This window comes from Thermobia domestica, chromosome 13, assembly GCF_964235325.1.
Source record: "Thermobia domestica chromosome 13, izTheDome1.hap1.1, whole genome shotgun sequence".
NCBI classification, from domain to species: Eukaryota; Metazoa; Arthropoda; class Insecta; order Zygentoma; family Lepismatidae; genus Thermobia; species Thermobia domestica.
This window is the reverse complement of record NC_137466.1, coordinates 15,478,430-15,503,031: the sequence shown is the minus strand read 5'-3', so window position 1 is coordinate 15,503,031 and position 24,602 is coordinate 15,478,430. Positions and strand designations below refer to the sequence as shown.

The window sequence follows — 24,602 nt, the reverse complement described above, 5'->3', positions numbered from 1 at the left end:
CGAAGCTTTGCAAACGGGCGCTATGCTGCAAAACATGGAAACAAATCATTACAATCAAGAAGAGGAGGCAGTCTAATGAAGAAACCCAGCTCAATATACAAACATTGTCAATAAGAAAGAAAAAGAAGAAACTAGAAATATGAATAAAATACAATTTATGCTTATTTATGTATTTTATTGTCCATTCCATATACAACGTTCAGATTCTTCTAAAGAACTGTGCGATATAAGACGAGAACCCTGGGCAAAGTTTCCACCTAATTCCTAGAGAACATTGACCAGGGACCTCGTCGCGCATCAAAACCAAATCATCGATCACGGGACCGTACTACACCCGAGGGGTTATACCAAATTGAAAGGGGATACCCGTCCATACCTTATCAAATAGGATACATTGAGTCAATAACCAAACACGTGGTTGTACTAAAAAAATTTGACAATAGGATCACCGAAACATATTGAAGTCCTGTACTATAATACCAAATGTTTAAATTGATTATTTTCCAAAATTTAAGGGGTGGGCCAAGGTACCCCTCCCGGGGTGCACCAATGTACCTATGTCTTATGATATGAAATAGATCCCTGTAATCATATAAGGTAATAGGACCTCATCAAAGGGGGATAAAATGTACCAAATACCAAACACGTGGTTGTACTAAAATTTTGGCAAATTTGTACCCCTAAAAGGGAACGAGGTGGACCACCCAAATTTATAGTGATCTATATTAGTGTCCTATACTATAATACCAAATGTTTAAATTGGGCAATTTCCAAAATTAAAGGGGTGGGCCAAAGTACCCCTCCCGGGGTGCACAAATGTACCTATGTCTTATGATAGGTAATGGACCCCTATACATGACCATATAATCATATAAGGTAATAGGACCTCATCCAAGGAGATAAATTAGGTCGAAAACCAAACACGTGGTATAACGTATTGCTTACGTTTATATTTTTGGCAATTTTGTACCCCTAAAAGGGAATGAGGTGGACCACCCAAATTTATCATAATACATATTAGGGTCCTATACTATAATACCCAATGTTTAAATTGGGCAATTTCCAAAATTTAAGGGGTGGGCCATGGTACCCTTCCCAAATTTTTAAAGAGGTGCATTAATATACCCATGTCTTATGAAAGGTAATGGATCCCTGTATACGCCCATATAACTATATAAGGTATTAACACCTCATCCAAGGGGATAAATTAGGTCAAAAAACCCCGAAATTTGAATTTTTGGCAATTTTTTACCCATGAAAGGGAACGACATAGACACCCAATACTGATAGAGGTACATACTGTGGTTCTAGGCTACCATACCAAATTTTTAGATTTGGCAATTTCCAAAATTTAAGGTGGTTGGTCCTATGTACCCCTAACAAAATTTAGGGGGTGGGCCATGGTACCCCTGCCAAAATTTAGAGGGGGTGGTCCTATGTACCCCTAGGTCATTGACCCCGGGCCAAGGTCATTGACCTTTGACCTATGACGTCACAAAGGTCGGGGTCAAAGTCCAAACTTCGATAGGGTGTCGCCATTACTACTGTTAGGACGAATACTCTAATGAGTTAAATACCTTGTAAAGACATTTGTGCAGCCTCGTGGCCAGCCCAAAAATGTAGGGGGGGCTGAAGTTAAGAAGGGGGCGATCCTACCATATGATAGTTCATCATTATATTATAGTTCTTTTGTAAGCCAACTGTAAAACTTTTAGGGGGCCAGCAAAAATTTAGGGGAGGCGGGTCCCCTAGACCCCCCTGGATACGGGCCTGCATTCGTGTTATAATGAATAATGCTTAACTGTAAGTTCTGTTACTAATCATACTGTACTAAACACGTATGTTGTATGCGTTGTTTATATAATACAATATGATGGGAAAAGAGCTAAATTTCCGATGCCGTTTGTTGCGCTAATATCTGAATCAGAGTTTGGTCACCTACGTAGGCCTACATAATTTTCTTAAGTATTATTCGTCTTCTATGAAATAACACATTTCATCTGTAAATCCAAAAAGTGGGCCCCATATTCCCTATATAATCCTTAAAAGATTTAATGTGTAATGTGGACAATAATGAAAGTGTAACTTATATCAGCACCGCTATATTTTTCTACTTTCTTATATCTCTCATAAGTGACATAGGCAACTGGAAGTACTATCCTCGTTTTGTACTCTAAACCCAACAAGACAATTTAAAACGAAGTAGATTTCTATATTCAACAGTGCCGAATATGTCGAACAATTGATTGTACCCTCAATATCTGCGCTAATTAAAATCTTCCCCATGTTATGGGAAGGAAAAAGAAGAAATGTATTCTGTGCTATATTTTATTGAAATGATATGATCATTTGTTATATAGTAGTGTTGTATGTTTTCATCTATCCTTAATGATACAAGAAGCATATTGCCTACCTCCCCCACTATTTTTATTTCTTCAGGTGTTGTTGAGTAAGATTAAAAGATTCCAATGATTTATGAGTCGTAGTAGGTAGATAATACCAGTTAAGTTTTAAGACAAACATTTAGTAAAACTAGGTATCTAGTAGCTTGAAAATAGTTCCTCATCTACAAAACAGTCACTTAGAAATTACGTAGTTATTGTGGTCCACTAGGAAGTGTTAACCCTATCGAAGCCAGGTCAGTTTTGGTGTTTTCCCACATTTTTAGTCATTGACTTATTGCTCAAAAATTATTTACACGATTGATATAGTTAAAATATTATTTTTTAGAAGAGGGATGTAGTCGTTTTCTGGTGCAAGTATTAATATATTACGACGCTGGTGTGGTACTTCCCGAGTAGGTAGAAGTGCACTTTCTGCTTTATTTTTATGTAGATATGTTGTTGATTTAATGTGGGTGGTAACGAAGATTGCAGGTTATCTATAAGTAGCTTTAAATTTAATTTAAAAATTACGAAAGATGTTGCGGAATAAAATTTGACGGCTGGAAGCCATGTTGATTGTTTACATTATAGTGAGTATGTGCGCGCGGATGTAGCGGAAGTTGTATTTCTGGAGTGTGGCGGAACACTTAAATTGGTAAGTAGTTCGTTGCTTCATGCAGAAAATTTTAATTCATTGATTATTTTTCATTGAATTTTTAAATATTAAATGGTACTGCGTGTTGTGAAGTATGAGATCCTTATTTCATTAAAATGATTTTTAAAGTGTAATTACATTCAATACTTGGAGTGGCCTTGTCGTATGTATATGTGGCCACTGATCGAGCTTATCAATTTATTAATCCGAAGTGTGTTATGTAGGAAAAAAACATTCGAGAACTGTTTAGTGTGGCGAATAGGCATGGAAGATTGAGATCGAAAATTGCACGCAGGATTCTTATGCGTATTCCAGTTTGTGACGGATGCGAAATCAATGAGTATAGTCTTGTGGAGGTCGGTAGACTATACCTACATACAATGTGAGGTAAGTTAAGCATTGTAGTGCTTAGTATAGAGTAAGGTTGCTTTAGTATAAGTAGTAGTAGGAACGGATTAGAAGCCCCGCAGGGGTTGGTTGGGTTCTGTTCTTAACATAAGTATAAGTAGTAGTAGTTGTTGTTGTAGTAGTAGCAGTAGTAGTAGTAATCATAGTAGTAATCATAGCAGTAGCAGTAGTAGTAGCAGTAGCAGCAGTAGTAGTAGTATTAGTAGTAGGAACGGGTTAGAAGCCCCGCAGGGGTTGGTTGGGTTCTGTTCTCGACATAAGTATAAGTAGTAGTAGAAGTAGGGTCAGTAGTAGTAGTAGTAGTAGTAGTAGTAGTATGATTATGATGATGTATGTATGGAGGTACTATACCGTTGTACTATTTGTATTCTTGGTTCTTTATTTTGTGGGAGGGGGTAACTTGGTACATTGTTGATTGCCAACATGTCATGTTACCAATTTTTATAATAAGGTACAGATAATACATATACCACAACGATATGGGATCTCCACATATGTTAGAACAGCCACACCAGCTTTGTAAACAATTACCGTGCAAGTTATATTGCAGTGTTGTCAACGGGGAACAAATTATTGAGAGAAATGTAGGGACGTAAATTTACAATTTCCTAACCGAATTTGAAGATATTTTGTAGCTGGCACCACTGTTGCCATATGAGTCCAAGTCACCTAAAAAAATCTTTGGTGTGTTGAAAAGGTACAGTGAAAACTTGAAGTCGGTGGCTGCCATATAAAGGGAGAGAAAAATCTGTTATCATACGCATGAAATTTTGACATTTTTTTTTTTTTTTACGCCTCAGAAGCAACAGATATGCCGGTGCTACAGCTTCCCTAATTATCCTGTTGAAACTTCTTCTGGTAGGTTCTGCAGGCCAAGGAGGAGGCTTTCAGATAGTGATAGGTTTGTTCCAATGTAGTGATCAAGAGGGATATAATAGTGGGGAAAAGAGAAATTTCCCGAATTTTTCACCTAAAATCGGGAATTAATTTTTTGGCTGGAAACACTGCCATCAGACAGACGCAAACTAACTACAAATAAACCGTAGTACTCTACTAATATATCCTGCAAATATCATGATGATATCTAACAAAGTAAGCATGAAATTAAAAAATATATATATATTAAAAAAATATCGCATTCTACCTCAGAAATTCACTATTTCCTTACCATTTACATAATATGGTTTATTATAAACCTGAACTATAGTTTCCCTAATAATCCTACTTAAACTTCTTATGGTGCGTTGTGTAGGCTAAGGAGGCGGCTTTCAGACAGTGGCACGTTTGTTCGAATGTAGCTAACAAGAGGAAAATAATAGATACAAAAAGGGAATATTTCCAAAATTTCCCCCCTAAAATCTTGAATTTTCTGTAGCTGCCAACACTGCTATTAGAAAGACGCAAACAATCTTAAAATAAACATTGTACACCACTAATATATCCTACAGGTATCATGGCGATATTTAAGAAACAAAGCCTCTAATTACAAAATATAGATCACGGTAAACAGAAAAGTAAGGAATAACTATAAAAATCAAGGGTTAGAACCTATATACGAATTTTTCATGCGCCCCCTAATTACGCCATTGTAATGATTTGTACCCGCTTTTGTTCAGTAAGAACCAATGTTCGACTGGCGTAAGTTGACTTCCGTTCGGATGTATAGGTACGGATGTATAAACAAAAATTTTGAAAATATTAAATTTTTTGCCCAGATTTAGGAGAATTTCTCTAGTTAGCAACACTGCCTTTTTGTCATTTACCGGCCCGTTGATACAATCCGCGGCAAAAAACCCTGCAACATGAGGTTGTAAGTTTATTGTGAAACTACACCTAACATCACAGGAAATGAACATAACGTCTAAGTGGAACGAATCATGCCAGGATAAACCTCGGCTTCCTCCCGTGCACACTTATTTTGGAGCAAAAGACTTCGTCATTTCACAATAAACTTATATGCTCATCTTGCAGGTTTTTTTTTTGCGGCGGATTGTACCATTTTCAGCACAGACTAGAATACATACAGACGAGCAACTTCCTATATGCGCTATTGAAATCAGTTTGGATCGTCTGCACAGCGAAAGAACCAATCAACGCTCTCAGAGTGTCGTCGTGCGTGGATGGCGCTGCCATCGGTCTTGGAACGTGACGTCATGGGTTGTCATAGTAACCGGCGGATTGTTTTCGTCTGCTTCGCATCTCAATGTTAGATGTAGTACAGAAAGATCAGAGAAGCTAATGTTCACTTTTTTTGTACTGTCTCTGAAATGGACGTTTCATTCCAGCTTTTCTTATTTTAATAGATTTTTGTTTCCTTCACTTGTTTTAATAGAGTTCACTTTGAAAATATCTAAGTTCCGCGAAGTGCGTCAACAGAAAAAACTGTTCCCCAAATGTAACTAAGGGAGCGAAAATCTAGTACCGTATGTGGTTACTTTCGAAATTTCCACGTAGGTAACATCAGATCGATTGGTTAGTTCCGTCGTCGCGTGTTAGAGGGGCTACGGTCGCCAGATTTCCAGTTTTTCGGTGAGTTTGCGGTCTGTGTCTTCTAGTCTGTGATTTTCAGACCCTTTTGTGAAAACGTTGATACAATTCTACCCAATTCAGCACCATTTAACAAATATACATTTTCAAAAGTGTCAGTACTGAGCATGAGGTATGATATCATGTGTTTTCTTTTACTGCATGTGTACTGTCTTACTGCACATGAGATGTGATGTTGTATGTTCTCTGTTTCTGTGTGTGTATTATGCGTATGTGTGCTGCACTAGTTAGAAATAAGATACCATTGTGACTTAAAATTATTAATAATGTCTTGTGTTATCTTTCAGTGAAGGTTCTAGTACCCTGGGCCGGTTTTACATTTTTACAACGTTAGTCAATTAGTTAATTACTTTACTTACCTCACATTCTTCTTAGTCTATTATCCTCCTTCTGTCATGAAGTAAGAGAGAATAAGGTTCAATAATGTATATTTTAATATTTTATTATAACGTACTGTTTACACAAGAACTCAGAGTTTTATACATTTTTCAAATATGGTCATAATACCGTTTTGATTTATTGGTCACTTTGAAATAGAGGCGCGTTTGGTCTCCTTACAATACATAACGAGGATGATAACTGTTCTAGAACTTCACCTCTTTTAGTATCGTGTTACAGAGCCATGCACTATACTGATATAAAATAATGAATTCAGCACTTTTTGTTTCAATTTGGTACTATTTTTCAGCCCACAGCTAGGAGTGTGGCAATACTGCCATAGACTAAATTCGCGTGTTTTTTACTCTATGATATGCTATTTTCATGTAGACTATGTAGGCCACGTAAACTATAAATAAATTGTTTCCTTGTATTACAAACAAATGAATAAAGTGCAAAATAGAAGCAAGTTGAGAATACGTATGAATATGTTAGGAAACTTTAGAGTGAAATGTAGTATATTGCAGATTGAGAACAGATTATCATAAAAATGTTAGTTTTACTGTTAAAATCAATAAGTGCATGTGAAAGAGAGTTGTATTAGATATTAAGGCATCTATTCCATTAACCCCTGCAGCTTTATAACATCATAATAATGAGTTATGAATGGGTTAAGTTAAGTTGGATTAGGTTAGTTTTAATTAGGTTCCTGTATGTTTGGTTTGGTTTGGTTTGTTACGATTCCTTAGCAGATAGGTTTAGCCTGCAAGGGATTGTAGGAACTAAACTCGATGTAAAATTCAGCCAGGAGACTATTTCTGCACAGTGTAGTACACTTGTATTTTATGTTTACTAGTGTAGGGTTATTAGTCTGAAACCATAGCAAGTGCTATTGGATGGTTAAAATGAATTAGTGCATATGAAAGAGGACTTTATTAATATTATTTTCCGTCTGAGGAGTATCTCTGCACAGTGTTGAGAAACTACATTATTTATTTACAAGCTGTATGGGAACTCGTATCACTTTCAAACCCACGTTAAGGTATTAATCCAATGTTCTCGGGATTGCTGCCAGAGTGAGTGTTGCTGTGCTGAGCTTTCGTTACCATACAGCGGCAACATCTTCAGAGCTATGAAGATGTTGCCGCTGTATGGTAACGAAAGCTCAGCACAGCAACACTCACTCTGGCAGCAATCCCGAGAACATTGGATTAATAGTAGACGCCAGCAAAGCTTCAAGATCATATCCACGTTAAGGTACTTTCCTTGGAGTTTAATGTTGCATGAATATACACAGTTAAGGGAGACAGTGATGATGACATGGATTGTAATGGTTGAATGACGTGAGAGAACTCTGAAAAAGTCCATCCGCAGTGTTTGTCCCTGACAATGTTCACTTGCGCTGGTTGGAATCGAGCAGGGACCTACGGACCAGTATGAACGATCTACCACTGAACCGCAGCGGTCTTCACATTAAGGTACTTGTGAATACAACTTACAGGCACCAAACTAACCAAACTTATGTGAGTCTACTAACCTAACCTAACGCAACTTATCCTATTAACCTAAACCTAAGTGCTAATCTAACACACTCTTTACCTAACTTATTCTACTAATCCAGGTTTTCCTACTTTACTAACCTAACTTATTCTAATCTACTCTAGTAACGTAAACTACACTACCGGTACTCTACTATTCTAATCTAACCAATCCTACTCTTCTTTATGATAACTTACTCTACTCTACTGTACGGTAGCATATGCTAATGCATTTTTTGTGCTTTTACATGAATAGTCGTTTTGATGCCACTTCAATTCTCACACATATTATTAGTTTGTACCCAATTATTTTCGCATGTGCTAAGAAAATAACAGTGGATATTTGTGTTAGAGAATTATTTGAAGATTTTTTAAATTTATTTATTTATTTATTATTTTTTACGATTTATTCTGAATCTACACGTCGAGTGTTTCACAGACCGAAAACATGATGTAAGTAACTTACGCCTATATGATCCTCAGAACTAAGGAAGTAACGAACTATAGGCATCCGCTATGTAATTTACCAGAATAAAACAACTGCATAAATCAAATCTGTAAGTGTTCTTTCCGTTGGCGTGCGCCTATGGTTAGTGTAAGGGCAAAAGTTAATAATTTCACAGTCATTCCCTTTCATTACACAGGCCTGCGAGATTTGACGTTTTTGAAAAAGACAAGAGTTTTCACTGAGCTTACGTGATTTGGTGTGCTGATTTCGAAAATGACCCCCATTTTTATTCATTACGTCAGGAGTTTAGGAACTTTCTCGAACAATGTTGCATTACTATCTGGCAACAGTAGTTTTTATCCATTTAAATCCATAGTAAATAATCGAGTCTTGGGAAGACAAACTGATTTGTCAGCAATCGATGTATTATGATAAGTTTAAATGAATGAAAACCACTATTCTGATTTCTTTCTGTTAAATGCACGGAGTGTCCAACTGCTAGAAGAAGGCTCAATTTCGAGGCATCTGTAAACAGCCTTCATTCATCTTTACCGTAGCTGATATTACATTTGCTCATCGATCCGAGAACAATAGACCAGATTTTCCTCTTCCTCAAAGTACTTAACAAATTCCTTTTCCCGTTGCCTGTACCACGCAAACGAGTCTCCTTTGGCCAATAAGTTTTTTCTTTCAATCTGGAGCCCAATAATTCAGTTGCCTCTTTTGAAAGGCCAAGATTTCTAAGTAGATCATTAAGTTCAACGTGAGAGAAGGGCTGAGGTAAATCGCGTTCAGTGGGCTTATATTCGGTATCGGAGCCTTGAACTTCTGGATGTTTTGAGTCTGAAGACTCTGAAGAGATGATTGGCAATTCAGTTGGAGGCAAAGACACTCGCACATCAAGTCCATGAGGAACGGAGCGTATGACCGATGGAATGCTCTCAGGATAAGAGATTAGCATTTGATTCTTGCGGTTATACCCACGGACATGGGGAAAACAAAAGTAATGAGAGTTGTTCTGCGGCTCCCTCCAACCTTTGGAATTCCAAATCGTAAAGCACATAAATTTGATGCATACAAACTTAACTTATCGCAAAGCACACAATACACTGCACACAAACTTTATTCGGAGTCCACGATTTGTCCTGGTCTCCGAGTTTCATGCTAAAATACGCAAAATACATGTCTTACATAGGCTGTAATGCTCTTCATGCGATATTTAATAACACTGTATTCGCCGCATATGTAACAAAAGTCATCTGGCAAATGTTTACGCCGTCTCGAACTCGAAAGCATGCTTCAGGAAATTCACAGAGAAAAGCAACCGTTACAATTGTGTTTGTGATTAAGTTTCCACTTGTCACGGTATTAGCGCATGCACGCCCCTACACATGAATGAAACATTGATACGAACTTAAATCTTTCCACGTCTTTTAATTTACTACGAACATGGGTACGTACACGATCCCCCTGTGTTAAAGAGAAATAACTGAGTCCCTCATAACTACAGGTCTTTCATATCTTTTCTGATGACTCCAGAATAGTTGGGCCAATTCAGTCTTCTGAAAGGTAACATGTTCATTATCAATCCAGATAAAGCTCGAACAAATAGAAGGTGATTGATGCTCGCTTCGTCAGGGTTTGCACAGACCTGTGTTATTGGTCGGTCTGCCTTGTTCCAGAGAGCATAGCGTAGAAAATTAAATTAAAAAAGAAGTCACCTCATTCTTGAAACCTATAACGTACTGCAAAGGGTCAATAAATGTTGTATAAGTGACAATTGGGGTTGTGTAGCGCCTTAACCAATTGTGCTGCACATCTGCCTTTGTTCGTTCAGGATTTAACTCTCCCCGGTCTCTACTAAAGCTATCGTGCTGTGCAAGATTGCCTACTATATCGTAAAATCAATAATTTACAACTTTATATGCTAGTTAGTCACTACATGATGAACCCATTTTCTCAATCTACACTAATGCAGTAAGATATACCTAGAAGAAACAATTAAATACCTTAATAAGAATTATTGACATATTATCGAAATCTGACAAAAACTTTTAGAAAATTCTGGGATGAAGAAGTTTGATTATATTTTTCATATGGCTCTGAGTTTAATTTAAAAAAAAATTACAAGGCAGGAAAACATTAAAATGGTTATGGTATTCTGGCGCGGCAAGCAGGGGGAGGAAGAAGGGGGAGCAGGATGCTATAATAAGCAATAATTGACTGAGTAACTTTTTGGGGGATATTTTGTCTTTGCGTGAAATGAGGCAATTTTAACTACTTTATGTTAAAATATTCCCCATTGGCGTCATGTTTCACTCTTGTGGGCACCCTTGCCTGTAAGATGCAAGATGTTATGATATTTAAGATTTCAACCTCCCTTACTAATCACTGATATGCCAACAATGCTCCTCACGTGAATTACCATGAGATTGCCGTATAACTGCTACGTGAGTGCCCGTGGGAGGAGGGGAGTAAAGTCCATGCATTGACCAGTTCATTGTCTCGCCTTTCCGATTTTTGTGAACAAAAATTGCAGATACTAATGATTTCACTTTGGAGAAGCATTTACTGTCAATGTGTGAGTCCATGAACTGAAGCATAACAACGAAAATTTGCCTCAGGTAATGAATAGGTTTAGTTATCGGTTCCGTAAGGAGCCATCAAGTCTTCAGACTTTCATAAGTGGAAGAAGGTTTCGCCATGGAACTGTTTTGCGTGCCTTTGGGTGCTCCTCGTTCTGGTCACCCGTCAACACGAAAGGGAACGTGTGCAGTGGGCTGAAGTTAGCACGTCAGTGATACGTTTACTCTACAAGTTGACCAGAAAGCGTACTGCAGAACTTGGAGTTGCAACTAGCACAATGAAGTTCCACATGAAAATAAACTTAGGCTTTTACATATTTCGGCATAAAGCAGATTACTCTGTAGTAGGATGACATGGAGGTGTATCAAGATATGCAGGGATAATGCAGGTGCACATTCCGAAGCTTTGAATACAACTGTAATAGTAGATGTATTGATGAAACAAGGGGAGGTGTAAAGGGAATTTCTGGCCACCCTGTTTTGTTTGCTTTATATGTTTGTGCTTTACCACAGTTGCTGTCGACCTTCAATTGCCATCACGTACCAAACAGCACATACAGTATATGCTCAGGAATTGCAGCGAGAGTTCGGAGTGTTACTGGAACAATGCAATGTTTTGTTTTTCTTTTTTTAGGGGGGTTAATGTCGCATGGTTATACCTATTAGACAAAGGATACGGATGATTAATGAAAGTAAATGATTGTCAAACTAAATTATTGGCGCTCTTCCACCGGCAATCGAATCCGGAACCAGGTGCACGAAGGCTGTGCGACCAAACATCGTATTCCAAGACGATCGGGGTCTGCGGACTGTAGTCTGGACGTTCGAATGTTCCTGAATTCGACATTTCATAATCATTGGATCGGACGCAATTGACCTATGTAATAGCTGTACGTTCACTGCAACTTTCTCCGCAAAATGTCAAGGATCGTGTATTTGCGACTTCAGTGATACCAGTGATTAATACAGCTCTGGATACCGTTCGTGGTACCAGGGCGCTTTAACTTATAAGTCGTGGAACTGGGGAAGTACAATGTTTCTGCCGCTTGGTGATGCTAGTGCTGTTTAGTGAAAGAGAAACTGAGGTGATGCCAGAAAATGCATTGCTTAGCGCAAGAAAAACACGTAAATATTTTTGCCCATATGCACGCACTAAATGAAAAAAAGCAAACAGTAATCATAATAATTCACTTACACTTCTCAAAATAAACTGAAGCTTAGTATGTAGAAAAAGAAATTTTAAATTTAAACTTAAGAAGTCAAATGTTTTAAGAAATTCTATTTACCCTAGCTGGAGGAAAGTTTTGTTAATTTTCTCGCCGATTTTGCAACTGATGCAGATCTTCTTTCCTTTGACATTTCCTTCTAGCGATTCCCACCTACTGTAAAAGAATCTACTTTCACTAACATGTCATCACTGAAATGTATATCACAGACACAATCATTCAGGGTTGACGCATGGTCACTTCTATTAATTTTTCTGTTCCACTCGTCTAAACAATCTTTTGGAGGTCTAAAAAATGCCTATCATCGCCTTTAGTATGTCCTGACTTGCAAACTGGCATAATAAAAAGGAGACTTATTTCAAATGATTTAAAAAACTCGCACAAGAACCTCGCCGGCACTAAAATTATCTTTTCTAGAATTTTTCTGAAATTCCATTTGAATGTCATTCATACTTTCTTTTCAATGATTAATTGAAAATAGAGATATTTGAACGGAATCTCTACAACGTCAAAACGTTTGTCCAAAGATACCATTTGGTAGCTCTTAATGAACTGAAAACAATAGATAGATGTGCAATGCGTAAATGTATAAGCTCATGCAAAGAATGTTACTTGTTGGGAATGAGACTACAAGGATACGGACACGTAATGTTACGGAATAATGAAACATGCCTATATATTGAATATGTGTTGCTAGGTTAGATTCTGTGCAAACAAATCATGTTGGAGAACTCCCTCGTGGCTAAGCGGTTACCGTACGCACCTCTGACATGGGAGACTCGGGTTCGATTCCTGGTGGGAATTCATGTAGTTCGGATTCTACGTTGAACTGTAGGTCGACGTCTCATATAGCATTGTTGATGGAAGGGACGCTAAATAAACTATATCAAATGAAATCAAAAATCATGTTGGATTTGACCCGGATCAAGATGGATTAGGACTCAAGGATTCTCCTATGTTCTCTCAGGTATTGGAATCTCTGTCTCTAATTACGTAAAGCTGGTTATGTGAGGGTTTGTTGGATCTCTAAGAGTAACTTAAATTCATATGTGGAATATAGAAGTAGAGAGTAATAAACATATCAGTAGTAATTAGTGTGTTTATAGTTGGTTTTCTACAGATGCATAAGCCTAACACAGAACTTAGGAACATACTCTTATGAATGTGGAGGTACTCAGTTGAATATAAGCTAAGAATAATTACTGGCATTGTTATAATTTATACCTTACTCCACTTTTCTCCTAATTAATTAAAAAAAATAATAACTTAACATTATCTAAATGCAAGCTGGATCACATCCAGTTGAACAAAATATGATTGAAAATAAATTATTGTGTGAAGTTTTTCTAGAAAATCCAAAGAAATGAAGGCGCTGAAAGTAAGTCGTTGTTGTAAATAATAATCTATACTTTTTCTATTTTGTAGGAGCAGATTGTTATTTATTTATTTATTTATGTACTGGTTGTGTATGATAGTAAAATAAAGTCTTAACTAGCAGATTGTTTGTTTTTCCGTAACGGCGATACTCATAATCTTTGGATACATATTCAGTGGCGTCACCTTGTGCAGTTCGCAAGAGCACGTGAACCACCAAGTATCGTGGGGTGTTTGTTGCTCCTTAAGATATTTAATAATATTTGGAATATTATTACATTGTCGTTTTGTTTCTATTCTTTGCTTGTTTTGCCCCTTGCTTATATGCATTCCATCATCACACCACCACGTTCACAACACAGCAACAAGCGTGATAGGCCACTCTTTGGTTAGTACGGAAGGGAAACGCGGGTAGCTGAGTGGAGGAACTGCGGTCTCCTGACGTTCAAATCAAGATTTGCACGAGCAGCATTGACAGCACTGTTGTTGACATATTTCCCGTAAAGAGACTCTCTAAACAGAATCAAAGAATTAACGTCTGTATTGACAGCTGTTGTTGACTAATTTTCAGTAACGTGGCGCTTTAAACAGAATCAAACAATGAACTTCAACTTACAATATATAGAAGAGTATAATAATACTATATAACTTATTCTTTCAATCAGTTATCTACATTCCTTTTTATCTCAATTCCTCGTAATGAAAATACAAGCTGTATCAAAAAGATTCATCCACTTTGGCAAGTCTGTATTTCTGAAACTAATAAACATATACAAATAGTTTTTTTTTTGCATGACAGTGAAACTCAAAAAGTTTTTATTGCACCTCTTCATAGGTGTTCAATGTGCCCCCCCTTGAGATGCACGTCATATGTCCATGCGGTATTCAAATTCGTCCCAAACTGCAGCTAGCATGTCTTCAGTTACAGCTTCCACAGCTGCCGTTATGCGATGTCGCAGTTCATTCAATATGATTGGTAACGGAGGCACATAAACGGAGTCTTTTATAAACACCCACAAGAAATAATCACATACAGTAAGGTCAGGTGACCTTGGAGACCAGTAATGTAACGATGAATCATTTGGTCCAGTGCGACCGATCCATCGTTGTGGAATCGTTCGATTTAAAAATCCCCGCACTTCCCCATGCCAGTGTGGCAGTGCCCCATCCTGTTGGTAGATGAAATTATTCGAACCAGTCTCCAACTGTGGGAAAAGATAGTACTCAAGCATATCAAGGTAGGTTATCCCCGTCACAGTGTTCTCGGCAAAGAAAAATAGACCGTACACCTTTTTCGGGAAACTGCACAAAACACATTAACTTTTGGCGAGTCCCTCTCATGTTGTACAACTTCATGTGGGTGGTCCGTTCCCCATATTCGCACATTATGGCAGTTCACATTTCCATTCAAATGGCATGTTGCCTCGTCGCTAAACGCTAAGCGTTGAACAAAACTGTCGTCCTCTGCAATCTTGCCAAGAATGAAATTACAAAACTCCATACGTCGTTCTTTGTCACCTTCACAAAGAGCTTGCAGTAGCTGAATTCTGTATGGTTTCATGTGTAAACGACGACGCAACACACGCCAGACGGACATCGAGGGCATGTTGAGCTGTCGAGATGCACGACGAACGGATTTCTGCGGACTGCGTGTAAAACATTGACGGACGCGCTCCACGTCTGCGTCGGGCACTCGAGGACGTCCCGGTGATTTTCCCTTACACAAATAACCTGGTGTTCGGAATTGTTCATGCCATCGTCTAATGCTCTGTGCAGTAGGAGGATTCACACCATACTTAGTACGAAAGTCACGCTGAACAGTTATCACTGACTTGCACTCCGCAAAACGTAGTACACAAAACGCTTTCTGTTGTCCAGATGCCATTTTAACCAGAACTGTAGTGGGCGTTCACTCAAGCACACTGCTGCTACCTAGCGGAAACCATGTACAACTAGAGATGTTCCTCTTTCCAACAGTACGTTGTTCACTCACATCTGTGAAAAGACAGAATAACTATTATTGTTTAAAACCGGATGATTCTTTTTGATACACGCTATACACTAATGGAACAAACGGAATCATGGCTTTCCCAAGTCGTATTAATGGAAATGGGAGATTAAAAACCCTTTCCCAGAGATTTTTAATTTAATGCAGAATAAAATTAAATTTTAATATATTGTGAAACTGATGGTGTGTCTGCAGAAAGAGAGTGGCATACAACAAAATTCGAGAAAATCAAAGCAAATAATCCGAAGTTGACTTCAGAAACTAAGAGTTGTGTTATTATATTAAAGGATATGAAAACATTTAAAGGAGTACCGTAGCTCAAAATAGTCTCAGTGCATTAGCTATAGTATGAACAGAGAAAACAATTGTAAAAACTAAACTTCAGAAGAGTTATTGACAAGTTGATTGCCCAGAAGAACATCAGAAGTAATTTCATATACGAATGAAATGGAGCATTTGAGTATAACATACTTTTTATCACACACACACACACACACACACATATATATATATATATATATATATATATATATATATATATATATATATATATATATATATATATATATATATATATATATATATAATATATGATATAAAAGAAGGGCTCTGGGGTAAAACACGATAACTGACAAAATCATGTTTGGAGATAATGAGTACATATATTTTGAAAAAAAAAATCCTACAGAAAACTTAATACAAAGAGACACATTCTCTTAACCTTTTCAAAGAACAGGAACACAAGTTTTTCATCTACATATTTTTCTACAATATTACATAACTTATAAAGAAGATATGTGCAAATGTGTTTTATAGATACCATGCTTTACATGCATATATTCAAGATTACAATGTTTTAATTACGAATGAAATAGTGCAACTATTAGATGTTGTTCTTGTTTACATAGAAGCCCTATGTAGCTAAAATGTCTCACAGTCTTTGGGAGGGGGATTCAAACAACGCACCTCCTGATTACCGGTCAGGCGCTCTACCAGTTTGAGCTACCAAGACAACGAGACTTCTATGCGTGTTTGGTGCGATTCATCTACAAAATCGTTACAAACATGCATAGAAGTCTAGTTGGCTTGGTAGCTCAACTGGTAGAGCGCCTGATCGGTAATCAGGAGGTGAGTTGTTCGAATCCCCCCAAGACTGTGAGAATTTGCCTATGCATTTTCTCAGTGCAAATATTACTTAAGCATAATGTGTGACACTCAAAAGTTGTGCAATTTGAAAAAAGTACATGTTACTAATACTCTAGCTAGAGATATCTACAACACTCTCGAAGACTTGAAGAAACTATGGTACACAGGGGGTATCCACTGAAGGCACGACAGTACATCTCGAACTTTTGATTGATCAACTGAACGAACTTCACTGTATTTCATTGGGAGTTTCCTGTTCAACTGTGGTAAGAACGCAGTTGGTCGTTCTTTTTTCCTCAACCAAACGGTTTCCATCAGCCCATTGTATGAAGAAGAGACACTGAATGCAGATAACTCTTCCTTTGACATCATTCTTGCTGTAGATCGTATTCCAATTTTGCCACTTATCCTTCTAGGACGGCGTTGGTGTTAATGTCTTCACGCATCACACTCATGTCTAAGAAGTCTTCTCTTTGCATGTGGTATACATGGAAAGGATTTTTTCTTTTTGCATGACTTCAAGACTGTCAACCATTCATCACGACTGTAAACATTTTGACACCTTGTCGGACACTTTTCTCAACAACCGCGAAGTCCCTGTCGGACGGTAGCATTGTGTGACTAACTTCAGGAAATACATGTTCAATTGTTTTAAATCGGTCACTTGCGAGTAAATAAAGCCAAACACACACAATCGTCCAGTTCTTATTTTGTCCTACGCAATTATCAAAAATTGCTATTAGCTTATCTCGAATGTCACGCATTGCGAAATGTTTTATTAAGCAACTATCAATTTCGTCTGCACCCCTTCCGGCAACGGTTTCGCACCACATATAGAAATATCCTTGGTCGTCTTTCATTGAGTACACACTCAAATTGTAACAGAAAAGCTTTTTCTTGTAAAGTACTGGGCCAGTCGAGAATTTGAGGGTTAGGAGTGGTTACTGAAGATCGAAAGTAATGGCGTAAACACCCTCCTTTTGTGTGTTTTTCGCTGCAATTTTGATTGCTTCTTGCCCTGCCACGCTCTTCATGTGATGTAATTTCTGTTTCGTTCTCAATGCTTCTACTTCTTGTTCATTTCCCTCGCCTTGTACCTTCTTGATGGCAATATGTAATGTATCACAGGTAGGACAAGTGTCACTTTTGGGACTTTTAAATGATATGTTGTAGTCTTTAGTGAATATACGATGAAACTTGTCACTTGATACAGGTCTTACATTAATCTCGATACACTCATCTTTGTATCTGTTGTAGCAGATTGCAATACTATATTCCATGGATATGTATATTTTATCACTATTATCCATTCGCGAGTAGTGACTACTGTATTTAGGCAGTTTCTCGATGAAACTTTTCACCTGGGAGACTTGTTCTGCATGCTTTCCCCTTCGATCCGGAGGGGGAGTAACTTCACAATTTCAAACTTGTGCAGCAATATGTTCAACACGTCCTCTGCTTTTCAGCAAATCATGAATACTCAAAAATGCAGTTTTACAAATCTCCACTTGAGACTCAGAAGATGCCGTTACAAAGTATTTTATTGAGTACGTGCGCCAAGACGGGCTTCCATTTTTTCGTTCTTCGCTTAATATCAACTCTCTTTATACACCCAAATAAGTAACCGTTTTGTACATTGTAATTACCCATCTTCCAAAAGTTTTTACTAATAACTTCCCTGTCTTTAGCATCGATCCGCACAAAGCACTTCTTACTACATTGACAATCAGGACCAGGTTCTCTCCTTGGGAAGAGGGAAAACCACGTTCTTTCCCTCTTCGTGATATGTACTCTTCACCGGAGTTGCCCGGCGCCCCATTTTACTCTCCACGCTCCCAAATCTTTTACGTTTCCTTCGACAGGTTTGTTTACTTTCATCACTAGAGGAAATCTGAAATAAATAAACAAAAAACAAAACGTAATATTGATGTCAGAGAAAAAACTATGTAAAGTAATAATAAGTTTACACTGCGTTAGTATTGTACGAAACCCAATGTTAATATTATAGATTTGTTTTTTTAATACATAAAATCATGGGCCCAGTGGTGCTATCCAAATTTTTTAACAACCGGTTCTGATTCAATTTGATGTGAATTTCCATACTAAACCAGCAATTAAACCTGAAAATTATTTCATAGTAAGTGACTTTTTTTCAGCTATTTTTCAATGATTTGACTTTTCAGCCGAAACGAAATGTTCCAGAGAACGGGACACATTACGGAATTGCCTATTTTGTCTGACTTTGTTACCGTAACAAACGGTTCTGCGGACTCAAATTAACAATCTGTTCTAGCAAACTGTTGCGTACAGGCTGAATAGTACCACTGCATGGGCCTCACTAAGACAAAATTGGACCTATTGTTGCAGCGCAGGAAAGGGCCATGCATACTATTTATATTAGTTTGCTTTTGTAGGTCAGGGATTGGGAAGACAACTGATCAGTATGTTTGTTATGATCCACAATAAAGCCACAACCTTTGCCATTGCCTTCCATTGGATGATAATGACGTCCAAAAGGACAAGACCTACAGTTTAAGGATGGATCAAAACCTATTGTGTCCTCACCGGAAATCGAACCCGGAACCCCTTGATTACAAGGCGACGAGCTTAATCACTCATCCAAAGGGGGCACGATTTTGGATATTAATACTCTTTCAAATCTAACATAACATACTGCATTATTCACCCTAAACATTAGGTCTACTCAGCTCAATTCAGGTACGGCAATGTTAGACTAACTTGCTTTAGAAAAGTGACAGAACTAACCTACCTAAACCAATCCATTTTCACTTGTTTAATTAGGTTAGCTCTTGATAGGTATAGAAAACTAGTCAACCCTAGACATTATATTGATTCCATATTAGGTTAACTTGGGTTACAGATAGCTAAACAAACTTACTTATAATGTAAGTTACGTTATTACATCTAGTCATATGTACAGGAGAAAAAAAAATTTGCCTACACATTGCAGAAGCAGTTTTCAGAAAGAAAGGGCATGTCCAGAGAACAGAGAACGTTTGACAACCGTGGTTGCTGGTCCAACAAAAAGCCAGAATATTCCCACCCTCAAATTCGCAGCAACACAGTGGCGTATTATGAAAATAGTACCAGAATTCACTCTGTGTTGCTGAAAATTTATACTGGATCCTTGTTAATAAAGCAAGATTTAAAAAAACAAACTCGAGATAACATTAACACTGCTATGATGTATGTACGGTAATCTACATAGAAAAAATAATAACTGCACGTAAAACGTGGTATCTACTCAAGGCCATTTTAGCGCGTAACGATAATAAAACCAAAAAACATTATTATTTACACATGGTCTGTGGCACTGAGATCGTAAATATTTTCTCCCCTTTCCAATAATAACCACTACCTACATACAGATGGTGATAAGAAAAATGGAAACACCTGAACGAAATTTCATCTTGCCAGATTAATATGGTGTCGGGCCACCTTTCGCCTTCAGGACAGTCTTGATGCGACGTGGGATGGAGGCATAGAGGTCGTGAATTGTATCAAGTGGAATTTTACACCATTCCTCGTGCAGGGCATCGGCCAGTTCTGTGAGAGGGGATGGAGGTGGAAATCGTCGCCGGAGTCGTGTTTCCAAGACGGACCACAGATGTTCAATTATGTTGAGATCTGGGGATTGGGCGGGCCAAGGGAGGTGTTGAACTTCATCCCGATGTTCCTCAAACCACGCTGCAACAACGCCAGCTGTGTGAATGGGTGCATTATCATCCTGAAAGATGGCGTCATTGTCCGGGAACAACATCCGGACCATAGGATGCAAGTGGTCTCCTAAAATTGCGACATAATTGTTAGCAGTGATTCGTCCGCTTGAGTGTGACCACAGGGCCCAATGAAAACCATGATATGGCGTCCCACAGCATCACCGAGCCGCCGCCATGTTTCACAGTTGGGCGGAGACACTGCAGATCATAAGCTTCTTTGGGCGTTCTCCACACATAAACACGGCCTGTGGTTGGGAATAGGGTGAAGGATGACTCATCCGACCATATCACACGTTTCCTCAACGGTCCAAGTTGGATGGCCGCGGCACCATTTGCGGCGTGCGAAAGCGTTATGGTCCCTGATAAGCGGTTTGACCCGTGCAACACGACCCCGTAAGTTCATGTCATGTAATTCGCGGCGGACTGTGATTGTCGAAGCAGGGTGGGGGAGGTGCTGATTGAGTTCCTCCGTCACTTGCTCCGCAGTGGCACGACGGTTCTGCGTGACAATGCGCTCTAATACCAGGCGTGACCTGTCTGTCACTCATGATTTTCTTCCGCCCACTGTTCCGCTTCCCCGATATGGTTTTCCCGTGTGTGTTTAGGCCGTCGTCACTTTCAACACTGTTCCACGCGACACACCTAAAACAGTAGCCACTGCCGTCACACTCACTCCACATAACCGCGCACCAACAATTTGCCCTCTTTGGAAATCTGAGAGGTCTCCCATTTTACACTACCTCCGTCTGCTGCAGCCACTAGACACTGCTGTTCACTGCGCCTGACGTAGGATGGAGACGGACCTAACACACCTCCACCAGCGTTCCGGCGCTGCGGGTGCCACCACACAACTGCCAACCCATACATCTGACGTTGCCAACTACAGGTGTTTCCATTTTTCTGATCACCATCTGTACAAGAATAGCGTTTCGCTCGCAACTATTATCAAGCGCACTGCTGTATGTAAACAATGACATCAATAGTAGATAACACATTGTACATGAAAGTAAAGATTTTTGGCGCCTATATTTACTCACGTCAAAATCAGTATCTAATTTTTTAGTAACATTCTCTCTTCTGGTACTTATTCTGGAACTTTATCGGAATCATAATCATCTTCCGAATAAGTTTGTTCGTCGCAACTAGTCTTGTTACCACCCTTTTCTTCGGACGTGCTGGGAAAGACTAGGTCTCTTCTTGCCGCCATCTTCGTTATTTACCATAATTTACTTGCTGGAAGTCGTAACAAAAAACACTTTCAACGCGTATTACTGTGCCATCTATTGGAGGATTGGCAAATGTTCTCCACTGATCGACTGTTCTTATGATGAAGAACACAGAGATCTAAAAAATTTTAAAATACCGAAAACGTCAGTTATCGTGTTTTCCCTCCAAACCCTTCATATATATGTGGTTACTTTTATTGATTATTTATATTTTTTCTTGTTCTACAATAGAAGTTTCTAACGACTGTAAAGTAAAGAAAAATTATGTTACTAGACGACACTGTACATATTATTTGTAACTCATAATGAAAATTTAGTAGATATGTAGCATAATAGTTATAGATTCTTAAGTTATTGAGTGAGAAGCATTATATGAGTGACAATCTTTCTCATAGCCCACTATATACATGTATTCCGTAAATGTCTGGTAGTCATTAAATAAATTATCTTAATCTTCAGCAAATTCTTACTCAAATTCTTACTCATACCCATCACTATTAACTAATTCATTTAAAATTAATTTGTGTGTTAAGTAGAACAATTTCTGCTTTTATACACAGACCTAACACACACTAATTTGATTAAAAGCCGGCAAAATGAAAGAGAAAATACTCTTATAAAGTTAGATATTTTACTTGCACAATAACATAAATGCTACTTTTTCATTTATGGATGAAATTTATTATCTTTATTAGGTACCTCATCCGATGCTCAAATCAAGATAATTGGTGGACGTGCAGCTAATATTTCGGAGTACCCATTCATGGTAAATAATAATTGCTAAGTATCCAAACACAGGGATTGGACAGAATAATGTGAACAAGCCACAAAAAGTTTTAAAAAATGTTGATCCCGGTGTACGGCAATCTTTCGGGGGCCTATCAGTCCTATTCCGACGAAGGACTGGTAGAAATGAAGATTCATTGCTAATAGAATTTTGCACCACTCTTCCTGCATAAGATGCGCCGGTTTCTTCAGAGGTGATGGCGAAGAAAAACAACACTGCACACAATTTCCTAAACAGACCACAATGGCTAGATGATATTGGGTCACGGTGATTGTATAACTCAGTGGAGGCTTGGAAATTCTTGTTTATGCTCCGTAAACAGTACTGTGAGTGTCGTAGCAGTGTTACAGGGAGCCAAATCATTTTCATAGATGTCACTGTTTGGGGCATGAGAAGGACTTAAAACTTCATCATAGGACATCGCCGTTATTTGTTCTACACAAGGGTACAATTGGCTCTGCAGTGCCATCTACACTGCTACACAACTACCCTCATGATTCATGATTGGCTGAAGACCGTCCAGAGTGGACTTCAGCCTTCATGACAGATTTAGATTGCTCTATAGTTCACATTTTATGATGGTCTTTGCTGTACCGGAGTTTTATGTTAACATCGATCTATATCACCATCGGCTATTCTATGCCAGCCCTACCACAAATGTCCATTTTATAAATTTTTGTGCAGCTTTCGTGTAAATCAGGTTACGCGATGACAATTTTCACAGTAATTTTAGTAGCACTTGATCTTTTGTTTCTTACCACAATTTCTTTTAATTCCGTTTTGTTCCCGTTTCACAGTATTCTCCTTCAATCACTGATATATTTAACGGGTGTTTTTTCCCACTAACTGTGTATGCTAGCGTAACTTACGACATTATTTATCGACTTCTAAACACTTAGAAGCGTCAGTGACGAAAGTCTATTAACCAGGCACCAACAATTTGTCCTCATTGAGAATCATTAAGGTCTGACAAATGAGCACACCACAACGCTTTCGGATGAATTGATACTGAAAAGAAGTGAGCAAGGTTCACGTCATACATAGACTATAAATACTATCACCAAGCACAACACGTCATTACAATTATGCTCGAAACTTACGTGTGATTTCCTAATATTATTCACATTACTCTGTCCAACTTGTGTATGTTTGTCGAATATTTATGAACACAGGCAGGATTTTCCAAGAAATAAACATACATATATTTCCAGAATATGAATGTTTGAAGGATATGTTTCTTAAAGGAAGTAGTAATTACACATATATACCAATCTATTGAAAATTCCTAGGAAAATACAACTTACCAGATTAATAGGGCATTGGACTATCTTTTGCGCTCAGAACAGCTCTGATGCAACGTGAAAGGGGTCATAGAGGTAATAAATGGTTGCAAATGGAAATTTACACTATTACACGTGCCATGCATCGCTGAGTTCCGTGAGATAGAATGGAGAGGGAAATTACGTCCGATTCGTACTTCCGAAACAGAGCATTGATGTTCAATTATGTCACGTCTGGGGATTGGGCAAGCCAGAGGAAGTGTTGAAAGTAATTGTAATGTTTCACACAAGCCACGCTGCAACAGCTTCGACTGTTTGAATAGGAGCATTATCATCCTGACATATGCCTCCATTACTCGGAAACAATATCTGGATCTAAATTGCATACGGTTCTCTAAAATGCCCATATAATCACGGCCCAACAATAAGCGTCAGCACAGGATACGCTGAAAACCAGGATGATCCGTGCAGTCTCAGAGCCATTACCATGTTTCATGATTTTGTGGTGATACTGTGAATCATATGCTTCTTTGGGAATCCGTCATACGTTCATAAACATGGCCATGGTATAAAATAAAGCGAAGGATAACTTATCCGACCATATCACACATTTGCGGTCATTAGTGGTCTATGTTGCATGTTTGCGTTATCATTGGCATCATGATACATCCTTATTAGAGTTTCGAAAGTGCAAACCAACCCTGTCTATCCATAACATGTAACTTGGTGGGTTATAATTGTCGACATAGACTGTATGAGGTGCTGCTTCATTTTATCCTTCGCTTACATGGCAGTCGCACTATGGTACTGAATGACAATCCACTTTCATGCTCGGTGAAAAAAAAATTGTTCCGACCACGGTTTCTCTTCCA

At 38.3% G+C, this 24,602-nt stretch overlaps 1 protein-coding gene across 4 annotated transcripts in view; it reads left to right on the top strand.

The window, feature by feature from the left end:
* Positions 1-2,316: 2,316 nt before the first annotated feature.
* The window catches only part of LOC145668025 (trypsin-like), a 139,739-nt gene continuing 117,453 nt past the window's right edge, over positions 2,317-24,602 (top strand). Inside the window, exons 1-2 of one of the 4 annotated variants that reach the window (XM_081735491.1) lie at positions 2,317-2,449; positions 22,359-22,429. In XM_081735491.1, coding sequence (XP_081591617.1) covers positions 2,389-2,449; positions 22,359-22,429 — 132 coding nt within the window. In that variant the 5' untranslated portion in view covers positions 2,317-2,388. Of the gene's footprint in view, positions 2,490-22,358; positions 22,430-24,602 lie in introns of all 4 variants that reach the window. The other 3 variants (XM_081735490.1, XM_081735492.1, XM_081735493.1) reach the window with 3 other exon arrangements.